Source organism: Gossypium arboreum, chromosome 7 (assembly GCF_025698485.1).
Source record: "Gossypium arboreum isolate Shixiya-1 chromosome 7, ASM2569848v2, whole genome shotgun sequence".
Lineage (NCBI taxonomy): Eukaryota > Viridiplantae > Streptophyta > Magnoliopsida > Malvales > Malvaceae > Gossypium > Gossypium arboreum.
Window position 1 is genome coordinate 99,331,231 of NC_069076.1, and position 21,979 is coordinate 99,353,209.

The window sequence follows — 21,979 nt, forward strand, 5'->3', positions numbered from 1 at the left end:
CAAATACTTGTACAAGACAAAGAAAAACTTATGTATCAAATTGAAAAGAGCCAAGAACCAAATTAGAAAAAATGTATCAAACTGAACATTAAAACCAAACTTTATACACCAAATTGTTTATTAACCCTTTCGATTATAGGCTTTGACCCAAAACAAAACAACGATAACGACAAGTTTTATAATAAAAAAGAAAAGGGAATCTCTTCAAATCTAGCAGCTGTTTCTTCAACCCTTTAATTCTTTGTACTTCATCACTCACACTCCATTTTCACCAAATCCAATCCCAATTTCAATTTCGATTGAAACCCAGATTTTTAATACCCCATATTTATTCATGGGCGGTAAGTTTAACTCCTTTTTCTCGTTTCTCAATTTCTTAGCTTTTTATTTTTTTTTACCCATTACTATCGTTAATATTTATGTGTGTTGATTATAGAGTTTAAGGTAACTAAATCCCCATTGTTCTGGAAATTGTTAAATCAGGTAATTTTCCTTCTTCTTCAAGTTTATGGCTGGCTGCTAATCCGAGTAAGAGATGGGGCGAGCTTTTCTTTCTTTGTTACACTCCATTTTGGCTCACTCTCTGTTTGGGCATCGTTGTTCCTTTCAAACTTTACGAGGTTTGTAATTATTACTCTTTGTTTGATTTGCTTTTCTTCGAGTTTATTGTTAGTCGATATTTTCTATGACAACGATGGATTATTTTATCTGAAATGTCATTTTTTATACTAATGAATCTTAGGATTTTTCATGCCAAATAATTTTGCCTTCATGTTACAACCAAATGAATTGATTACTGTACTCGAACTCGGTCTGTATCGGATATAGTTAGCTTTTTCTAAAAATTTTCATGTATTTGGAGCATCCTGGAGGTCATATCTCATGCATAAAATGGCGGATTTTGGCATTAAGTTGGGAGGCTAACTTATTTTTTTTATTTAAATTTTAAGGGTTTGAATGAGAATTTTAAAAAATCCGGGTAAGTCTAATTAAAACTTTCGAAATTTGTGGACGTTTAATGAAAACTTATAAATGTTTTTGAAGAGTTGAATTGAAAATTTTAAAATTTTTCCATGATTTAACGAAAATTTTCAAAAATTTTGGGAGCGCCTAATTAAAATTTTCAAAAAAAAGGGTACAATTAAAATTTTCAAAAACTTGGGGGCAAGGCTCCCTAGGACTCAATGACCGTCCGCCTCTGGTTTCAGACACTCGTACCTTAACAAAAATGAAGAGTTCAAGTAACATAGTGGTTCCTTTCAAACTTGTGCAATTATTACTCTTTCTTTGATTTGAGTTTATAGTTAGTCGATCTTTTCAATGACAATGATGGCTGGTTTTGATCCGAAATATCATTTATTTACTAATGAATCTGAGGGATTTTTCATGCCAAATAGCTTTGCCTTCATGTTACAATCAAATGAAGTGATTATTGCACTCGAACTTGGGTCTGTATCTGACACGAATATGGTTAGCTTTTCCTAAAAAAAAATTTCATGCGGTCATATTTCATTTCCCCGTATTCGTGTGTCTGATACGAATGACAGCAGTGGTGGATCGTGGTATTAAGTTTTATGGGGGCCTAACTAAAATTTATAAAAAAATTGAGGGTTTTAGTGAGAATTTTCTAAAATTCTGGTAGGCCTAATTAAAACTTTCAAAAGTTTTGGATGTTTGATGAAAATTTCCAAAAAAAAGTTGAAGAGTTGAATTAAGGGGTTTAATGAGAGTTATCAAGAATTTTAGGAGGGCCTAATTAAAATTTTCAAAAAAATTGAGGGTATAATTAAAATTTTCAAAAACTTAGGGGGCAAGGCCCTAGGCCTCAATGACCGTTCACCTCTGGTGACAGACACAAGTTCCTTAACAAAAATGAAGAAAATGAAGAGTCCAAGCAACATAGTTTAGGGAACAATTTGATTGAAAGGAGAGTATGAGTAAATGGAGAAATGCTAGTTGGTTATAGTGTAATTGCTGAAGTGGATGATTTTACTGTTGACTTACAGTGGCAGTCATGAACATTCTTCACTTTTGTTTATACTTTTTCTTTTATCGAAGTTAAAATTATTTGTGTATAAATGGCTGTTCTTGAAAGCTCTAATTGATTTTTTTTTCCTCCTTTTTTCTCCATGTTAAAAACTATAAATATGGCTGTTTACAGAACTTTACAGAATTGGAATATTTGCTCCTAGGCTTGGTGTCTGCAATTCCTTCATTTTTGATACCAATGCTAGTTGTTGGGAAGGTAAGCTCTCGAGTCATGCAACCTCTCTCTCTCTCTCTCTATATATATATATATATATATATATATATATTTTGGTAAAAGTATCATGGAGGCCCATTTACTAGGAGTTTTGCTCCTTTTACTAAAAAGTGAGCAAATTAGTCCATGTATGTTAGACCAAAAAGCAAATTGGTCATTTCTGTTAAAAGTTTCATCCATTTCTACTATTAAAAATTAGAATGACTGAAAGAATAACTAGGCAGTTACACGTGACGTGCCATGTGTATCTTATTCTAACCTACATGGACTAGTTTTTAAAAGTAGAAATGGATGGGATTTTTAACACAAGAACCAATTTGCTCTTTGATCTAATGTACAGGGACTAATTTACCCTTTTTTTTTTTTAGTAAAGGGGGCAAAATCCAATCTGACTCATTGTACAAGAGCCTCCAAGATACTTTTACTTATATATATGTTTCAGTTTGACTTTTTGAAGTCTTTGTCATTGATGTCTGTATAAAAATAAGCTTGTCCATGATGGATGAACTTCCTTTGATGTTGTCTAAGTAAATCATAGCCTAAGCAGATGAACTATCCGTGTTATTTTTGCTTAAATATGGTCAATATGTCCAATTGTTGGCTCTATATGATGTGGTATAGTGACAAATGAATCGTGTAAGTACTAAAAATTTGCCTCGTCTTTGAAAGTCTTGTAAATTTATCCACCAAGTTCAGGTTTCTTCCTTATAGAATGTTGATCTGACACGGAGGGAGTGAATACGACATAGAATCGTGAAGTAGTCCGTTTCATGATGAGGTTCATTGCTTTGATAACTGGATTGTTTTAAAAGTAAATTGCTTGCCTCTAGGCGTAAATGGATTTCAAGATCCTCATTAGCAGGGTAAGCTTGTCTTGGGTGTTTATAGGGATCTCATGGTTCCATTTCTTGCTGCTTATTTAAGGTGTCTAGCCCTCAAATAAACATGTAAGGATTGTTCTCTCATTTTCTGTGAGAATTTATCTCTTCTGCGCACTTACTCATTAGTGTTGAAGTATAAGAAGCTATCTTAAACTTTGTAACTCTTTAATTGCCCGAATGCAAATTGGAGGGAGCTTCCCCCATCACCCTGTTTTCTTCTAACACACTAAAAATGTTTTTATTTCCTTTTTCAGGCTGACAGCAGCTTGCATTGGAAGGACCGTTATTGGGTTAAGGCAAGTGTTTTACTAGATAATCGTTTCATTACATAATATATGTTTGTAAAACGAATTGTTGATGCGTGGATTATATGTTTAACTGGATCAGATCTTTGCTAATGTGTAGTGTATTGTCGTTAGTTGGTGATGTATTCTAACTTTCAAGGACTACTGAGATACCAAACAATTTGCTCTATATTTTGCATTTAGCCTTTGCTACCTCATATTTCACTTCATTTACTTCTTTAAATGATCACTACGACAGTTTGCATCATTGTTTAGAACAAGTTTATAGTTTCATGATTACATGTAGAATACTTTTGTCATGTTCGTCAAATTTCCGTTTTAATTTCCATGCATATTTGTTTCACTAACTTTTAATGATCTCAAGCACGGCCAATTAGTAGAATCTCCTGTGATATGAGGTTATCTATAGCCTTAACTGTAATTGTTGTCATTGTTGCAGGCCAGTGTCTGGATTGTAATATTTAGTTACGTCGGGAATTATTTTTGGACCCATTATTTCTTCACGGTTTTAGGAGCTTCTTATACCTTCCCATCTTGGAAAATGAACGATGTAAGCTGCAGATAGTAATAATTTATTTCGATTTGCAGTTTACTGATTTTGGTGGTGCAAGTCTACTCGATTAATCCGTTTCTCTTTGCAGGTACCACACACGACTTTCCTTCTCACTCATGTTGTCTTCCTGTTTTACCATGTTACATCAAACATGACACTTCGCAGATTAAGGCACTCTATTGCTAGCTTGCCCGAGAATATTCAGTTGGCTACTGAGGTGGCATGGATTTTGGCCCTTTCTTATTTCATAGCATATCTCGAGACTTTAGCTATTTCTAACGTACGTGGTAATGTGGTTTCTTTCTTTTGGTAAATAGAACTTGAAGCTAACTATATGAGCATTCTGTCAATGTTACCAAGTCTACTGCAAGTCGTATTACTGTCATCATGTTTTCTTTAAGAAACCATTCCATGCAACATGAAAACTTTGGATTTCCATTATTTCTTGTGAATTCTGACATTCTAACGACCCTGCTAAATGGATCTGCATAAAGTTTGAAGTGAAACTTTGCTTATGATGATACTTTAATTTGAACGTGTGCAGTTCCCGTACTATGATTTTGTGGATCGTGCGTCTATGTATAAAGTGGGATCTTTATTTTATGCTATATACTTCATCGTGAGCTTCCCGATGTTTCTCAGGTAAGAAACTAAGCCAGCTTTATGTTTATTTGCTTAGAAGAAAGTGTGGAACCATATTCATTGCTTATAAAACGCTTTTGTTTTAGCCTAAGTTGCCCTAACTCTTATTATTTCTTAAAATACCCTTGTCTAACACGTGGATATAGAGATATGGCCTCCAAAAATGTTCCAAATACATGGAAAATCTTGGAAAATCTGACTATACCCGTATATGACTTTCAGACTCGAGTCCAAGTAACATAAGTTTTAACAGTTCCTTTGAGAAATACGGATTGGAATAAAGTACGTCTGCATAGTGGTAAAGGCTTGTTTGCAACCAATATTAGGCGGGTAAACTACAATAGAGGTCACCCAACATTGTTTATTTTTTCTTTTTTGGTCACCCAAATATGAAAAGTTACAAAATAGTTACCCAACTATTCAATTTTATCTTTTTTGGTCACCAGTTGGCTAATGAAAAAATTGAAACTCCCACAAATCCAAGATAGTTGGGTGACAGAAACAGACAAAATTGAATAGTTGAGTGACCATTTTGTAACTTTTCATAGTTTGAGTGACCGAAAAAGAAATTTACTAATAATTAGGTGACTATTTTGTAACTTTTCATTGTTGGATGACGAAAAAAGAAAAAAAACCATAGTTGGGTGACTAGTTTATCCTAGAAGTAATAATGTACCTTTAGGCCGTGCTACAACTTTTCTGCTTATTTATGTCTGCTAGAAAGTTGGTTGTCTTTTATATACATATAGTGTAGTGTTTGTTTCATTTGGGTAATATATTCTAACCTCATTTCACAGGATTGACGAGAAACCCGGTGATCTATGGGACTTACCTCGGGTGGCAGTTGATTCTCTAGGGGCTGCAATGTTAGTCACGATAATACTTGATTTGTGGCGCATCTTCCTTGGACCTATCGTTCCACTAGCCGATGCAAAACAGTGCACTCATCCGGGTCTGCCATGGTTTGCAGGAAGTGCAAATGTAGCTTCACAAAACCAATGTGCGTAATAAGATAACTTGGAATAACTCCTCATCCGAGTAGGGGACAGTGCTCCGGTCCTGGATTTCGTGATTAATGTTGTAATTGTAGCTCAACCTTGTAACCCAAGTTATCGTTGTGGTTTTCCCCGGTGCTCAACAAAAAGTTTCCGGTGACTGGTTGATGCATATTTGGCAATCGCTCGGTTTGGGTTTAGTTTATGAAGCTATCGTGATTTTGTGTTGCTGTTCCGATAGAACTCTTTTAGTCTTATTAGTTCTTTGAAAACAATGTTAGGTCGTTGTAATGGAAGTTCTGCAAACTTATAAAAGAACTGTTCATCCAAAATCCGATATGGGTTATTAAGATTTTTATTTTTGAAATTAAAGAAAATAAGGGACAAATCTCAAAATTATGTATGAATTTTGATTCAACGTGTAATTTAGTACATGAATTTTAATTGGGTACAATTATACAAAAAAATTTTAATTGTGATTCAAATGTATATACGAAATTTTAATATTGATTTAATTATACACATTCGAATAAATAAATATATCAATTTATTTTTATAATTTGATAATTATAATTATTTGTTTATGCAATATTTAAATATAAAATGATGTTATATTAAAAATTGTGTTAATAATATTTGAGAATTAGACTAAATTAAAATTTTATATATAAAATTATACAAATATCAAAGTTTATGTATAGAATTGCACATTAAACTAAAGTTCAAGTATGATTTTGAGATTTATCTAAAAATAATAATTAATTATTAGAGAATTTTATTGAAATATTGTATCTTTTTCTTTTTTTTTTAAAGAATATTTACCGTTCAGCATTATTTATCGACATGTGTTTTCCTTTTCTTTTTTAGCTTTATTTACCCCACTTGATTCAAACAAAGTTGAGATTGAGTGATATGCCAAAGTTTACATGCTCCACATGATTGAATGAACAACAACGATTTCCCCAAAGGTCAGTGTTTCTAGTATTCCTCTACAATCTGCTTTGCAAAACGACTCAGATTGAGATATGAAATAAATGGTTATTATGATTTGCAAACTCGGGATGGTTGTAATTGTCGTGGTTAGCGCACATCCCATCTAAATAATTCGATAAATTATATCGTGAAATTACAAATATTTTATAATAATATTTACATTTAATACTTGAATAGATTTAATAATGTTTTGGACATACCAATTATGAGAACAACCTTATTTTGATTTGATCCCAAATCAATCAATATGCGGGAGCAAATTGCTAATATATTTATATTTAATTTATATTATTATTATCATTAAAATAAATGTATATGTATTTATGTCGGCTGAGTCTTAACTTTATTGATATGAGTATTATTGTTGATGCAAAGAATGTGGGTTCGAGTATGCTGTAATGTATCATTCTCTTATTTATGAATTGAAGAGAAACTATGAATAATTCAGTAGACTTAGTAAACTTCGAAGTACTTCATAAGATTAGTAACAACTGCTATTGGCCAATTTTTCATCAAGAGTGGATTAAACATTGAGATAAGACAACTTCCTAAGTTTAAAAACAAAAGAAGGTCGAGGCAAAAAAATTTATATCATTATTTCATTAAATATTTAAAAAGAAACATATTTAAAAATTTTAGCACAAAATATTCATGAAAAAAAACTCAACAATATAAAAAAAAAAAGAAAAAAAGAAACTCAATTAGTAAGGGTGTGTTCTCCATTGCTTTTGGGATAAATTTTTTCTAAAAAAATGATTTTCTCTTAAAAGCAATGAAGAACACATATCATTGGGGTAACTTTTTTAACTTTTGGGATAAGCTTTTTTATAGATAAAAAAGTCGTAAATTTTAGCTTTTTCAGCCAAAAAGCACTTTTGGCTGTTATTTTACCTTTTTAACTTTATTTTTTGACTTAAAATTTGTTTGATGCTATTATTTTGTGCTCTTTTTCTTGGTTATTTAATATGAGTTTTACAAATGTGTTAAAAGCATTAATTAAAAATAAAAATATTTTTAAAATAATACAATTGTGTCAATATCTAATTACAAATATTTAATTATTATATTTAAATATTTAAATATAGTTTATATATTCTAATTAAATTTAATAAATAATTAATATTAATTACTTAGAAATATTTAAAATTAATATTATATATTAAAATATTAACAATAAGTTATAATAAATTATTTTTTATATTTTTACTAAAATATCATAATATTAACTAATTTGAACATTATTTAAATACATATTTGTTACTTTATAATATCATGTCTAAAATGGACATTTATTTCTCAAAAGTACTTTTTGACAACAATATCAAACACTTAAATTTTTCCAAAGCATTTCTCAAAAGTACTTTTCAAAAGTACATTTCCACAGCACTCTTCAAAAGCACTTTTCAAAAGTATTGCCAAATTAGCCCTAAATGTCTTTGCAACTAAAATTAAGAAAATTGTGAAGCTGAGAAAATAGTTTGGAATTCAGACTTTTAAGTAATAAAATTCAAAACTAAAATTTTCATTTTTCTTATTTCATGTCTAAGCAATTACTAAAAGGAGAAGGGCTAAGTGTATTAGGCATTCTTTACACAAATTAGTTTGGAATTGTATTTTAGATTGAAAATTCAATTTGAAATGTACTTAAGTTTAAGTACTAATATAAAGTTTTCTTTATAGTTTGGGACATCTTGTGAAATTAATCTAAGAAAGAATAAAAAAATCTTTCAACACGTGTGGACAAACACATGTGGTCGAAATTTGTCTCTTTATTAAAAAATAAAAACTAAACTCTAGATTTATTTGTAAGTTTACATATTTGATATTCAAATTTAAAAAGTTATAAAATGTTCATCAAATTATTCGAAAGTTTTCATCTAAGTTATTGGGCGATTAAAATTGTCATTGTAGTCTATATGTCATTCTCTGTTCGTATAACTTGCATCAATCCAAAGCTTTTCTTCCATTTCTCTTTTATAGTTCAATTTCCTTTTTTGTCATTGTTAAACCCTTACTTTTTGAATGTACTCCAACCTAAGGATCTACTCCTTGTGGCCAACCTTTCAGTACAACTCTATGGAAAAACCTTTCAAGAGAACTCTTAGACTCTAAGTTGCACAATGATTGACCTGACTGTCATTTATGACATCAATTGTCATGTTCGATTCGAAATAATTGACAACATGTCCAATCTCCTCCCTAATCATTTTACTTAAGTCTATCATGGTAGCATGATGACACGTGACATCTCAGGATACTAACTTAAAATATATATTAACCACTGTTCCTACATAGTCAAGGATTCCTCTCTCTCCAAAAGCTTTTTGCTAGGTGAACCTCCAACCTCTACCGTAGGTTTCGTCTTGTTTGATTACATTATTAATAGTTATGAAATAATTTTGAACATTATAAATCTGCGACAAAAAATCTAAATTTTCTTCTTCGATCTTTGTTGCTAACCATTAGATCAACTTGGATCTAAGATATGTTCTTCTACTAGTCCATGGGTATTGATCCACCATACTGATTATCAAATCGTTACTTAAGCTTGTTAGTCAAACTTTAAGTGAAAACTTTCAAATAATCCAGTGACTATTTTATAACTTTTTGAAGTTCAATAATCAAAACATAAACTTAGTAATAACTAGTGACATCATTTAAAAAAAAAGGTAAACCTACACCCATGGTGACTCTAATATAAGGTTTGTTCTATTTTGGTCTGTTTAATTTTTTTTCTCAATTTAGTCGCTCTAATTAAAATAATTGTTCGAATTAGTCATTGTTGTTAAAAATTTCATTAATTCACTAATAGATTGCTAATATGACACATTAGCCTATTGAATAATTGACACGTGACAATTGTTTTTATTTTTGACTAAAGTTAGGGACTTATTTATAATCTATTGTCACTTCTTTTTCTTTTGTTTTTTTTTCCCAAAAGAAACTAGTGTATGGATAGTATCGGTCCTGATACTAACTATTAAGTGATCTCTTTGAAGTATGAGCAATCAAATTAGAATTAGCAAGTAATTAACAGCATCCAATGAATCTGCTTAAATATTACAAGCCTGAATTGATTGATCCCAAGCAACTTACAAGGAATTTACTCTACCAACATCATTACTTCAAATCCAAGAAACATAAAGAATCAGGTTTGGCTGCAAAGCAACTGATTGCATTTATAACAAGGGTAAAGATTTATAAGTTGATAGCAATACCTGTAGATAAATGTCTATGGCTTGAGAAAGCTCATCATGGGATTCTCTTGCAGAATCTGGCAGCAGGAGGACTAATGCTGCAAACTTGGAAGGGGTCAGGTAGGAATCAGCTGAGACTTCCACAAGGTACGAGTCAAGTAAGCTAGCAAATTTTCGAAATCCAACCGGGGATGAGAAACAACTCAGTTCATTCTGAAATGCAGTTACCAGCCTCAGAACCAGGTTCACATCATACATGTAATGTTTCTTTCGTGGTGGGGGGCTTGATCCAGTTGTGAACCAATAAGATTTTCCAAAATGGATTTGCAATGCGTGCTAATCTTTTCCAAACTCGAAGCCACTCGAAGCATATAGAATAAGTGCTTTCAAGAAAGGGAGTTCCTATCAAGCAATGATCATGACCTCCATGATTCTGCACTTCTCAGTTGGGGTGGCAGTAACAAATCTTGATCTTCGATAACAGAAGAGGAACTTGGTTATTGTAACATGATCAAAATGTTGGCATATCATCAATTTGATTACCTTATCAATCAAATCAATATTCAAAAACAGAAGAAAAAGATTTTTTTTTCCTTAGCTTCCTTTTGAAATAAAAAATTCATATGGAAAAAAAAGAAAAAGAAAAAGAAGCAGGTGCAGACGACAGAGAGAAGTAAAGGAAAAAAAATGTACTAATTAGAAGGGCCTAACTTTAGTCAAAAGTAAAAAATTACCACGTGACAATCACTTAATTGGCTAATCTGACCAAAATAGAATAAATCTTATTTTAGAGTGACCATGGGTGTAGTTTAACCAATGAAAAAAGATAAGCAGAGAGATATTTGATAGTATCTTTCTTATCCCTTACAAAAATCTACTGAGTTTCAGTCACTCAAACTCAGTTCACTCAATATCCAGCTTCTGAATCATCTCTCCCTTTAAACCCTTTCTTCATAAAAATGCAAAAAACTTTAGGGTTTTAGTTCTCCATTGTTTTCGTAACCTAAGATAAACCAGATTCGATTTGGGTTTTAGGGAGGTTTATCACTTACTTTCACGCCACTCAACCCCCACCCCCCCAAACGAAAATGGCTGCTTCCACTGCTCTCTCTCTTTGTCCGTACATACTCTCTCGCCGGCCAACCCCAAGAAAGCGTCGCTTTTCTTGCTCCGTCGGCTCCACTACTCCTATAGGTACCCTTTCTGTTTTTGTATTTACTTGGCCTCGATGCATTACATCTATATAGTCTTTTATATTGTTTTAGAATTCTGTTTGATTGCGGAGAAAGTGAAGTATAAACGAGATTATGAAGCTTTTCTGTTTTTTGTTTGTTTTAAGCTGAAGGGGGGGTGTTTAGACTGGTTTTTGCTGATGTTTTAAGTTATGAAATAAGGAGAAATGGAGGGATTTGAAGTTGATTGGATAATTCTTTGTATAGGTATAGAAACGAAGGATAGAGAAATAACTACGGGCTCTTCCATTGGATAAGTGGTTTATTGAGATTGTTACCTTGTCCCATGCTTTTAATGCTATCACTAAGTGATATAATGATGGTTGTTTAACTGGTTTTCTTGTGTTAGGTACACGAAGAACTAATGTTCCGCGTAGAAGTCCAGGAAGATTGGATGGGGCTAGAAAAAGTATGGAAGACTCTGTCCTACGCAAGATGGAGCAGTTCTATGAAGGGACTGCTGGTCCACCTCTTCGGGTTCTTCCAATTGGTGGTTTGGGTGAAATTGGAATGAATTGCATGCTTGTTGGGAATTATGATCGCTATATTCTAATTGATGCTGGTGTGATGTTTCCAGAGTAAGTCTTGAAGATTTTCGCCTAATTAGTATTACATTAAATTTATGCTTATACTAGAGAAAATTAGCTCCTGTATTCTAAGTTCTTTTGATTCTTGAAAAATTTTCCAAATATCAGGGAAGTCTAATTTTGACTAAGGGGGTTGATCTTTCAGTTGTGCAAATATACATCAAATGTGCTGGTTCAGATATGGCTACTTTTAGTTTCTGTTCTTCTCTTTGAGTATATTAACACTGCAATGTATTTTATTGTCATTTAAGCTATGATGAGCTTGGAGTCCAAAAGATTATACCTGATACAACATTTATTAAGAAATGGAGCCACAAAATTGAAGCAGTAGTGATAACACATGGCCATGAAGATCACATTGGTGCGTTGCCTTGGGTAAATACTTCTCTGTCAAGCTTGTTACGCCTTTTGTGCTTTCCTTTTCAGCACCTGTTAAATAGTTGCTAATACGGTACCTAGACTCCTTATGCCTTTTCTTTATAGTGAAGTAGGATGCATGATATGCTGGAGAAACCTATATTGATGCCTCAAGCTGCCTATGCTCTAGGGATGCTATGTTTAGTTGGTGGAGCTTGGTTTGTTGATGCAGGAGTTGCTTCTAGAGCTACACCATTTGCTACTTTATAGTGTTGCCAAGGAAGCTTAGTATTTGTGCACAGCGTAATAGTGATCTTTGTGGCTGAGTGTATCTCTTATTGCCTTCATCTTAGTTCTTACCACGAGAATCATTATTTCTCTGTAAGAATTTGGTGTGTTCGTGTTTGATTGTTTTATCTAGAGCAAAAGAAGCTGTTGCTCAAGAAATGATACTGTTTGATCACATTCTTATTCTGGAATTTCTTTGCCACTGAGCAAGTGTAAATTGTTCTCAGAATTTTATTATTACAGTTGATGATACTACAGTATAGATGGTGTTCATGTTGCATTTTCTTTTTCTTTAACATTATTTTATTAGTTTCCTTGTCTATGTGAGCAGGTTATCCCAGCATTGGATCCTCACACTCCAATATATGCTTCATCCTTTACCATGGAGGTACTTTCTATGGTCAGAAAAAATTTGTGGAATACAAATGCACTAGGCTTATGATACGTGCCACATGCTACTCTTTGAAAACTTACTATAATAATGAAGACTGTTACAGATTATGAAAATTAGTCCTTAGAAGTCTTATGCCTTTCAATAATTATGAACATTTGTCTTGGTAGCTCTTGGAAGTTGTTTTCCTTGTCATAATAAGAATTGTCCTACTATTTTTGAGGTGTTTTTGACCTCTTTACTGTCCATATTATTGACTGTGAAAACTTGACAATTTTCTATTTCATCTTATCATCTCTTGCTGAAAACGGACTAGTGAAACACTTGCATTCTTGTCAACAGCTGATCAAAAAGCGTCTGAAGGAGAATGGGATTTTTGTCCCATCTAGGCTTAAGGTATTTAAAATGAGGAAGAGATTTACGGCCGGGCCATTTGAAATAGAGCCTCTCAGGGTGACACATTCTATTCCCGACTGTTGTGGATTAGTTCTTCGCTGTGCTGATGGTACAATTCTTCACACTGGGGACTGGAAGGTGGTTCTTTTTTTCCTCTGTACATGTTCTTTCCTTGTTACTGTAACCTTCAGTAACTCTAGCTGTTATAACTTATATGACAGATTGATGAGTCACCATTGGATGGGAATATTTTCGACCGGCAGTTTCTAGAGGATCTGTCTAAGGAAGGAGTAACACTGGTAACATTCCTGAATATATTGTTTATTCTGTGAATGATTTCATGGAGCAGATTGCAAGGGTTACTATTTGGGAATGGAAGTGAGGGTGTGTGAAATGTTCACGAGGGACATAGAAGTGAACTATAATTATTTCAATTATCTGATTCATGATTGAGGCATGTCTGCTCAAACTTTTATGATCAGCTGAGATGATTGTCTTGAAATTGTAGGATAGGACTTGATTTTTGGCACTTTATTTCAATAATGGAAGCTAACACTTGACACCTTATCTTTCTTATGTCTATTCTTTGGCTTCCTAGGCTTTTTTACTCATCTCTTTTGTATAAATTAATCCATAACATAAATAAGTGATTGTCAAGATTTGTCTTGTTCCTTGTATTCTGTAATTCTTATGTTCTGAATTGAGCTTGTAATTCTTTTGGAACTGTTGCGATGAATGTCTAATTCAGTTAATGCATGTCATTTACAGATGATGAGTGACTCTACTAACGTATTGTCACCCGGAAGGACAACTAGTGAGCGTGTAGTAGCAGATGCATTGTTGAGGCATATATCAAATGCTAAAGGAAGGATTATTACTACCCAGTTTGCGTCAAACATACACCGACTTGGAAGTGTAAAAGCTGCTGCAGATTTAACTGGTAGAAAGCTGGTATGTATCGTTTCACTGCACTGGTATCTTGTGAACCTAGTTGTCTGAACATGGATGTCAACTTGGACAATAGATTATAAATTTTGACAGCTTAGACATGTTGGTCCTTCGACTAGGTATTTGTTGGCATGTCATTAAGGACTTACCTAGATGCAGCTTGGAAGGATGGAAAAGCACCAATTGATCCATCAACTCTGGTATTCACTCGTTTGAAACTTCTCTTGTTTCTTTTCTATGTGGTTGTCTCTTTGTGGTAGAGCTAATGGTTTACTCTTCTTTGAAGTTTTAAGTTTGTTGTTATCACAGCAAGCGACTCAGTGAGAAATTGTGCTTTTGTTCTTGTTTAGCCTTTTTTTGACCATTTCTTTGTAGAGTGTAACCTTGAAACAGAAACTATGCCATAATACATCTTTTTTGTCTATTCAGCCATGTTTGTGCTATTTCTTCTTTTACCCTGATTGAATTGGATTTCTGCCTACATTATGTTTTCATTTGTCATCCTCCCTATAAGCTATCTTGAAAAACTATTGTTTATCTTGAATCATTTCTTCTCTGTTCTTTCCATATGATTTAGGTGAAAGCAGAAGATATTGATGCCTATGCTCCAAAGGATTTGATAATTGTCACAACTGGATCCCAAGTGAGTTGATTTCTTTAACACCAAAGACAATTCTTTCAGCTGACCATTAAGCTGACTTGTGACTGCACTTTACTATGTCAGGCAGAGCCACGGGCAGCCTTGAATCTTGCATCCTATGGAAGTAGTCATTCTTTCAAACTGAACAAGGAAGATGTGATTCTCTATTCAGCTAAGGTAATGATAGTGTATGATATGTATTTTGTGTCTAACCGTGAATGTTTGCTAATTGAAAATAAAAAGCAGCAAACAATCTTTATTACCCTCTATTGGTCTACCATGACCTGCCCATCTTGTATTAAGGGATAGGTTTGCTATTTGATTATCATTTATGGTAGAGAGTGTTTTATCTTTACCCAAAAGTTATTGAACTGTTAGGATGTCGATTTTGTACTTAAATATCAGGTAATCCCTGGTAATGAATCTCGGGTAATGAAGATGCTAAACCGTATATCAGAGATTGGATCAACTATAGTGATGGGTAGGAATGAGGGGCTACACACTTCTGGTCATGGCTATCGTGGAGAGTTGGTAAGAACTTCAGCATTGTTTATTTCATTCTAAAAATTTCTTGGTTGCTATCTTGTTTCTTGTGAATAAGAACACAAAAGGATAAGGAAACAGTGCAACTGTTAAAATTCAGGATAGCATATTATGCATTGTTGAGACCTTCATGGTGCTTACATTTATGGGGCCTCTTGTGGAATGTAACATGACCTTATATTTGTTGGGGAAAGGGGGGGGGGGGGAGCTTGTTTGTAAATATGAAATTATTTTCTAACTTCAGTAAGAGCAATAAAGGGGGTCCATTAAGAATTTGTTTCTGATTTAAAAAATGAAAAACCAGTACATGATTGGATGATCTATGGATGTGATTTGAGTTGACATAATCAGATAAGCTGATTTTGATTGTGATATTCTTTTTCTCCATTTGTTCTGACTTGTATGTAATTACTCTATTTCAATGGGGATTTTATTTTGAAGGAGGAAGTACTTAAAATTGTGAAGCCGCAGCATTTTTTACCCATACATGGAGAGCTCGTGTTCTTGAAAGAGCATGAGCTACTTGGGAAATCAACCGGCATTCGACACACCACTGTAAGTCGCTATTTATTTTTATACTATTATCTAGTTAAGGATTATTATAATTCAAATGTTTTCTGGTGAAAATTGTAATAAATTCTTATTGTTTTATCAGGTTATAAAGAATGGAGAGATGCTTGGGGTTTCTCATTTGAGGAATAGAAAAGTTCTGTCTAATGGCTTTAGTTCCCTTGGGAAGGAGAATTTACTGGTTGGCTTTAGTTCTGTCTAATGGCTTTGGTTCCCTTGGGAAGGATATTCATGAATTTAATCTTAAATTGCAGTTAATGTACAGTGATGGTGATAAGGCATTTGGCACATCAACTGAACTTTGTATTGATGAGAGACTAAGAATTGCATCTGATGGCATTATAGTGGTCAGGTAGGTAAATTTTTTATGCTGAAATGAGGTTGATATGTTTTGTATTTGTCTCATATGTGTTAATATTATCCCTTTTGCAGCATGGAAATTTTACGCCCCCAAAAGATTGATGGCATAATTGAGAATAGCTTAAAAGGGAAGATAAGAATCACCACACGGTGCTTATGGCTAGACAAGGGTAAGCTTTTAGATGCACTCCATAAAGCTGCTCATGCTGCACTGTCGAGCTGTCCTGTGAATTGCCCCCTAGCTCACATGGAAAGAACTGTTTCTGAGGTATTGAGGAAGATGGTAAGGAAGTACAGCGGTAAGAGGCCTGAAGTCATCGCGATTGCATTGGAGAACCCTGCAGGAGTTCTCTCTGATGAGCTAAATGAAAAGCTGTCTGGCAACTCCAATGTTGGTTTTGGGATACCGGCAGTCAGAAAAGTAATGGATGGACATCCAAAAAGGAGAGAACCAAACAAGATAAAAGCAGAAAATGACGGTAATCTGCATATAGAGAATACTTCAGAACAAAATTTGATAGGTTGGTCCATGTCCTCTTGTTTGATTCCCCTTAAATTCTCTCTGTTTCATGCAAGTGTCTATTGCTTGATGTCTGTGCATAGGTACCATATATGTGTGTATTTATTTGGTAATCCGTTGATGTTTATTTTGCTATTAAAGCACCACTGTAATTGATATGGTCTGTTCTCTTCTTAACGATTTCTTCATGCAGTTGGCAATGATGTTGAAACGTTCTTACCTGAGGAAGTGACCACTAGTTCAAGTCCTGACCATGCAGAAAGACATACACACAGTACTGAGGATTCTGATGAATTCTGGAAACCATTCATCAAATCATCTTCACCTATTGACAATTTGGAAAATGATAACAATGGGTTTATCCCAATAGAGGAACATAAGTCGGAACTTAAGAGTGATGATGCTGCAAGCAGTGGAGATGTCTCAGAACTGCCCAGCTCTCAACTGAAGTCGTCAAAGCCTGCCAAACGGAACAAATGGACATCTGAAGAGGTCAAGAAGCTAATTAAAATGCGGGGGGAATTACATAGCCGATTTCATGTTGTGAAAGGGAGAATGGCCCTTTGGGAAGAAATATCTGCTAGCCTGTTGGCTGATGGAATTAGTCGAAGTCCTGTGCAGTGTAAATCCAGATGGGCATCTCTGGTTCAGAAATATGAGGTATGTTCTTTCTCTCCAGTGTTTTTCACCAAACTACAGGTGATATATATCACTATATTTATTCCGGGATAGAATGCTTAAGGATCTGAAATATTTCATCTGGCTTTAGGTTCATAACATTCACTTTGACCCCTCTAGCTTCACCGCCACACTTAAGAACTTAAAACTATTTAAGCCAAGAATGGCAGAATGAGTAAATGATTACATCAAAATGAAATTTGAGATCCGGGTGCTTGGTAGCGATGCTTTAAGTGGATTAAACAATAAGAATTACATCTTGTTACCTACTTAGCTTATACCCTTCATTACTAGTACTAGTTTTAGGGTCTTGTGCTTGACCAAGAATGTTCGTTATGGGGGTGATAACTGTTCGGTCTGGTTTAAATTGGTTTTCGTTTTTCTCATTTTTTTTTTCTTTTTGCTCGGCCCTAGTTCTAGATTAGGGCAATAACTTTCAATTTGTTTCCCACTTTACCAAGATTTTCAGAACTGGACCGGTGGTTGAACTGGTCATACCACTGGTTCCTGGTTTGACCGGTTTGCCCAGTTCAGTTGAATAGATAATTAAAAAGATCATTAAAATATTAAAAAATAGATAAAATCCGTTCAATCGTTTTTAGCCTGGTTCAACTAGTTCCCAGTCATACCAGCCTGTCTGGTCTGGTTCTGAAAGCAGTGCCCTTTATTAATGTTGCTTATTGACAACTACTGGCATATATTTAACAGGAAATCAGGAGTGAGAAGAAAAGCCATAAAGATTGGCCCTATTTTGAGGAAATGAATAAAATTTTATCTGATGATTTTGAGGCAGCAGCTACATAATGATTAAATCATTGGATTTGGAGGAGGTAAACATGGAATTTTACAAATACAGCATAGGCAAATGACAAGGTTCTTATTTCATGGTGGGGTTAGTTATTGTTCTGCCATTTATTTTTATCATTTGCATTGCAATTCAATGGTGAAAGTGGGAATGATGGAAAATTAAGATATGGGGTTTTGATTTTGCAGCCATAGCATGTTCATGTGTTCATGATGGATATGGCAAAATGGGACAAATCAAAGATATCATAGGGGCCACTAATGGCGAAATGATTTTGTAGCATTAGAAACTTATGTAAATTACAAGTTATATGGGCCACTTGGGCTTAAATTCTTTGGAATTTACAGCAATGGGGTTGTTTTCTTTTATATATTTCTTATGCCTCCATCATACATTTGAAGAAATTAATTTTTGTACCTTATGATGATTCTAATTGAATTTGAGTAAAATTACATATCTTTTCCCTGTTTCTTTCGGCTGTCTATGTGTTTTCTATGCATGTTCCAACTTGGAACTAATGTATTTATAATTAGACATAATTAAATAAATTATTTTAAAAATAAAAAATCAATTTCATCGATTCAATTTCATTTTCAAATTGGTGTATTGGTTTACTTCTGCCTGATGCATCTGATTGGAATGAGAAAAAAAAGGAGGCTACTCGTTTTTAAAAATAATTAAAAGTAAAAATAATTCATTCCTTTTCTTATTGGACTTCCTTTCCTTCCTTCTTCTCTGGAAGGATTTTATATTAAATCTTTAGTTTGAGAATAAAAATAACAAATAATGATGTGAAAGGTGATAACGAATATAAAATGTAAATATATTACAATTTAACTTATTGGGTCAAAATTTTATTAGATAAGATTATGACATAAAAATTATATAAATACGTAAAATTTATTAACTTGAGTGTAATAGTAAATAGGTGAAGCTGTCATCTTTTTAAGGTCAGAATTGAATTATAAATTTGTGAGAATTAAAATGTAATTTTATCATTATATTAATTAATAATTTCATATTTTAAAAAAAATTAAATCATAATTTTATAAATTTTAGTTAAAATATAATTTTACTATATATTTTATAACTTTTAAAGGGACTATGCCTTTTCATTTTAAGGGATCAAGACTTCTACTAAACTTTTGTGGTCACATCACGTTATATTTTTGCTAATTAAATAAAGGCGCCGCCATTAAAATTAAAGGATAAAGGTTTGCAAAGTAAAACAAAGAAATAATAGACTCACTTTACTTTTGCCAATTAAATTATTAATTATATAGTTCACATGATGAAACTTCCTTCAACCAACCAAAATACATTCTCTTATCTAAAATGAAAATTTTTTTATTCCCACATATCTAGAAGTTCAATTAAAATTAGGTCTTATTGATATTTTTAATTTCATATATAAAACAATCGTGATTCTTATAAAAAAGTTTTCAAAAAAATGTGAGAGAAGGTGGAAATTTAAATATTTAAGCATATTTTGTTACAGGTGAAGTTGAAATTAAATTATAATTTTATGATAGTAAAAATATAATTTTATTATTTTAATAATTCATATTTTTATAATTTTAAAAGATTAAATCAAAATTTTATAATTTTTAAAAGGAGGTAAAATGTAATTTTATTTTTATTAATTTAAAATATTAAAAATTTATAAGACCTAAATGAAAAACTTTTCATTTTAGGAACTAGTCCCTGCCAACCCCTAGCTACGTGGAAAGATAAGTAATTGTGTTACTTCACAAATTGGTTATAAAATTTTGTTCTTATTGAATTGGATTAGCACAAATCCTCTAGGGGATGTAGCTAAATCCCCGAAGCTCTTTACATCCTTAATTTCTTAATTTGCCCATCTATTTTACTTGTTTTAATCTTCGCTTGATCTCTTTATAAATTGGAGAATTATTTTATATCACAATCAAGGGGCAAAGCTAGGTGGCAAGGTGAAATTATATATTTTATGAAAATTAAAATACAATTTTATCATTGTATTAATTTTAAATTTTATAAATTTTGAAGGGATTAAAGTTAAAATTTCCTATTTTATAGCACTCTTAGCTCACATATGTCTTTAGAATCTTGAGAGCATTTGAACCCAATTTGCCTTCCTTGGAAAGCTTCTAAGATCTTGATTTATAACTTAAAAAACATGTGAAACCAAAGTGAAAGGAGCTAAAAAATTCTTTTGAGTAGGAATTAAATTATATTTTTTACGATAGTAAAAATACAATTTTATCATTTTAATAAACTAGATCTTTATATTTTTAAAAGATTAAATCAAATTTTATTATTTTTGGGGGTCACAGTGTAATTTACCATTACTAATTTAAAATTATATAAATTATAAATGGCCTAAATGAAAAAAATTATTTTAAAGGGGTCGGCGCCCCTACCTACTCCTTTGGCTCTACCACTAATTAGAGGCGAGCTAATTTTTAATGTTTTTGTAACTGAACCGATTAAGTCATTGATTTTCACTTTGACCGGTTTGATTGAATTAAAAAACTTATAAAATAAAAATAGAAAAATCTAGATCAAACCCTAGTTCATCCAAATTTTAGCATGGTACACAACCGATTCAACCTCTTTTTCCAAACTAGTGTCTTGATCAATTCTCAATCTAATTAATTTGGCTGATCGATCTAATCCTATTTCAACAACCTTGTTAATTTCTAATTATGATTGTACCGATAAGTTAATATAATTTTTTTTTTCATCAAAAAAAATAGAGAATAAGAAAAATTCAAACTATAAGAACATCTTCATTGACGTAAAAAAGACATGAACAAGCATTTTTCTTTTCCTTTTTATTCCTTGAAAGCTTTCTATTTATATTTTAAAATAATATTTTGGCCGGGAAGTTCGTTTTGACCGTTAATTATAGTTATTAAATAACTCATTCGAAACATGTATATTATTTGGTCAATTTCGAAAACAATAAAATTTCTTTCAATGTTTAATTTATCAGAAGATTTCTATTTCGTCCTTCCAGATGTTCTTTCTTTTGAATACTTATTTTGATGTCTTGGAAGGGTTAAAATATATCCAAAATCTTTATAAATTCAAAATTTAGTCCCTTTATTTTTAATTTTAATAATTTTATTCTTTTATTCTTTGGATTTAAATATGTAAGTACAGTGTTAACATTATTAAAATTTTTCTATTAAATTCATGTCTATTACATCATCATTTTATTGATTACATGGTAATCAAGTGAGCTTTTTTTTTTTTAAAATGTCACAATAACAAATTTAGTAAGATAATTTTAATATTATTAACATTGGACTTAAATTTTTACATTCAAAAGTAAAGGGACTAAATTCTTAAAAATAAAAGTAGAGGGACTAAATTCTAAATATTCGAAGAGCGCATGGACTTGTAGCGTATGTTAGCTTAAAATATGTTATTACTCCATGTAATTCTATAGAATTTGATATTTAGTCCATGTACCTTAAAAGTTAAAAATCCAATCCTACTTTTTTAATTTAAAAATCTCAGCCCAATAATCATTGTCGTTAATAGTTTCTGTAAAAATTTATCAATTTAATATATTTATTTTCTATTAATCATTTATCACATAATATCAAAACCCCTTAACCAACATGCCATGTTGATAAATTTTGACCAGAAATACTAAAAATGTTAATGATTGGACTAAGATTTTTAGACCAGAAAAGTAAGACTTTTTTAAGTTTAAGAATTAAATCTCAAATTTTATTAAAATACAGGGACTAAAAAGCATATTTTAACCTTCTTGAAAATTCCTGGCAATTTCTTCAATGTTTTCAGTATATATATAAACTTGTTTTCGACTACCTATATCTGC

At 32.3% G+C, this 21,979-nt stretch overlaps 2 protein-coding genes across 6 annotated transcripts; both read left to right on the forward strand.

Moving 5' to 3' along the window:
- The first annotated feature begins 175 nt into the window (after positions 1 to 175).
- On the forward strand, positions 176 to 5,971 carry LOC108469977 (cycloeucalenol cycloisomerase). Its single transcript, XM_017771160.2, has 8 exons — positions 176 to 341; positions 484 to 620; positions 2,162 to 2,245; positions 3,399 to 3,440; positions 3,889 to 3,999; positions 4,091 to 4,282; positions 4,547 to 4,644; positions 5,442 to 5,971. The coding sequence occupies exons 1-8, from the start codon at positions 335 to 337 to the stop codon at positions 5,650 to 5,652; spliced, it is 882 nt and encodes a 293-aa protein (XP_017626649.1). The 5' UTR covers positions 176 to 334; the 3' UTR covers positions 5,653 to 5,971.
- Positions 5,972 to 10,631: 4,660 nt separating this feature from the next.
- LOC108456713 (ribonuclease J-like) lies at positions 10,632 to 18,615 on the forward strand. 5 transcript variants are annotated; one of them, XR_008285755.1, is made up of 18 exons: positions 10,632 to 11,023; positions 11,411 to 11,639; positions 11,900 to 12,023; positions 12,625 to 12,681; positions 13,027 to 13,218; positions 13,302 to 13,379; positions 13,849 to 14,031; positions 14,148 to 14,228; positions 14,606 to 14,671; positions 14,753 to 14,845; positions 15,074 to 15,199; positions 15,653 to 15,766; positions 15,867 to 15,962; positions 16,036 to 16,133; positions 16,214 to 16,662; positions 16,855 to 17,321; positions 18,048 to 18,231; positions 18,333 to 18,615. XR_008285755.1 is itself a non-coding variant. In XM_053030752.1 (18 exons), the coding sequence occupies exons 1-17, from the start codon at positions 10,918 to 10,920 to the stop codon at positions 18,141 to 18,143; spliced, it is 2,655 nt and encodes an 884-aa protein (XP_052886712.1). In that variant the 5' UTR covers positions 10,632 to 10,917; the 3' UTR covers positions 18,144 to 18,169; positions 18,333 to 18,615. The 5 variants fall into 5 exon arrangements, 3 of the variants coding, with proteins under 3 accessions (XP_052886712.1, XP_017610820.1, XP_017610830.1); XR_008285754.1 differs by having other exon boundaries at positions 18,048 to 18,226; XM_053030752.1 differs by having other exon boundaries at positions 18,048 to 18,169.
- The last annotated feature ends 3,364 nt before the right edge of the window (positions 18,616 to 21,979 follow it).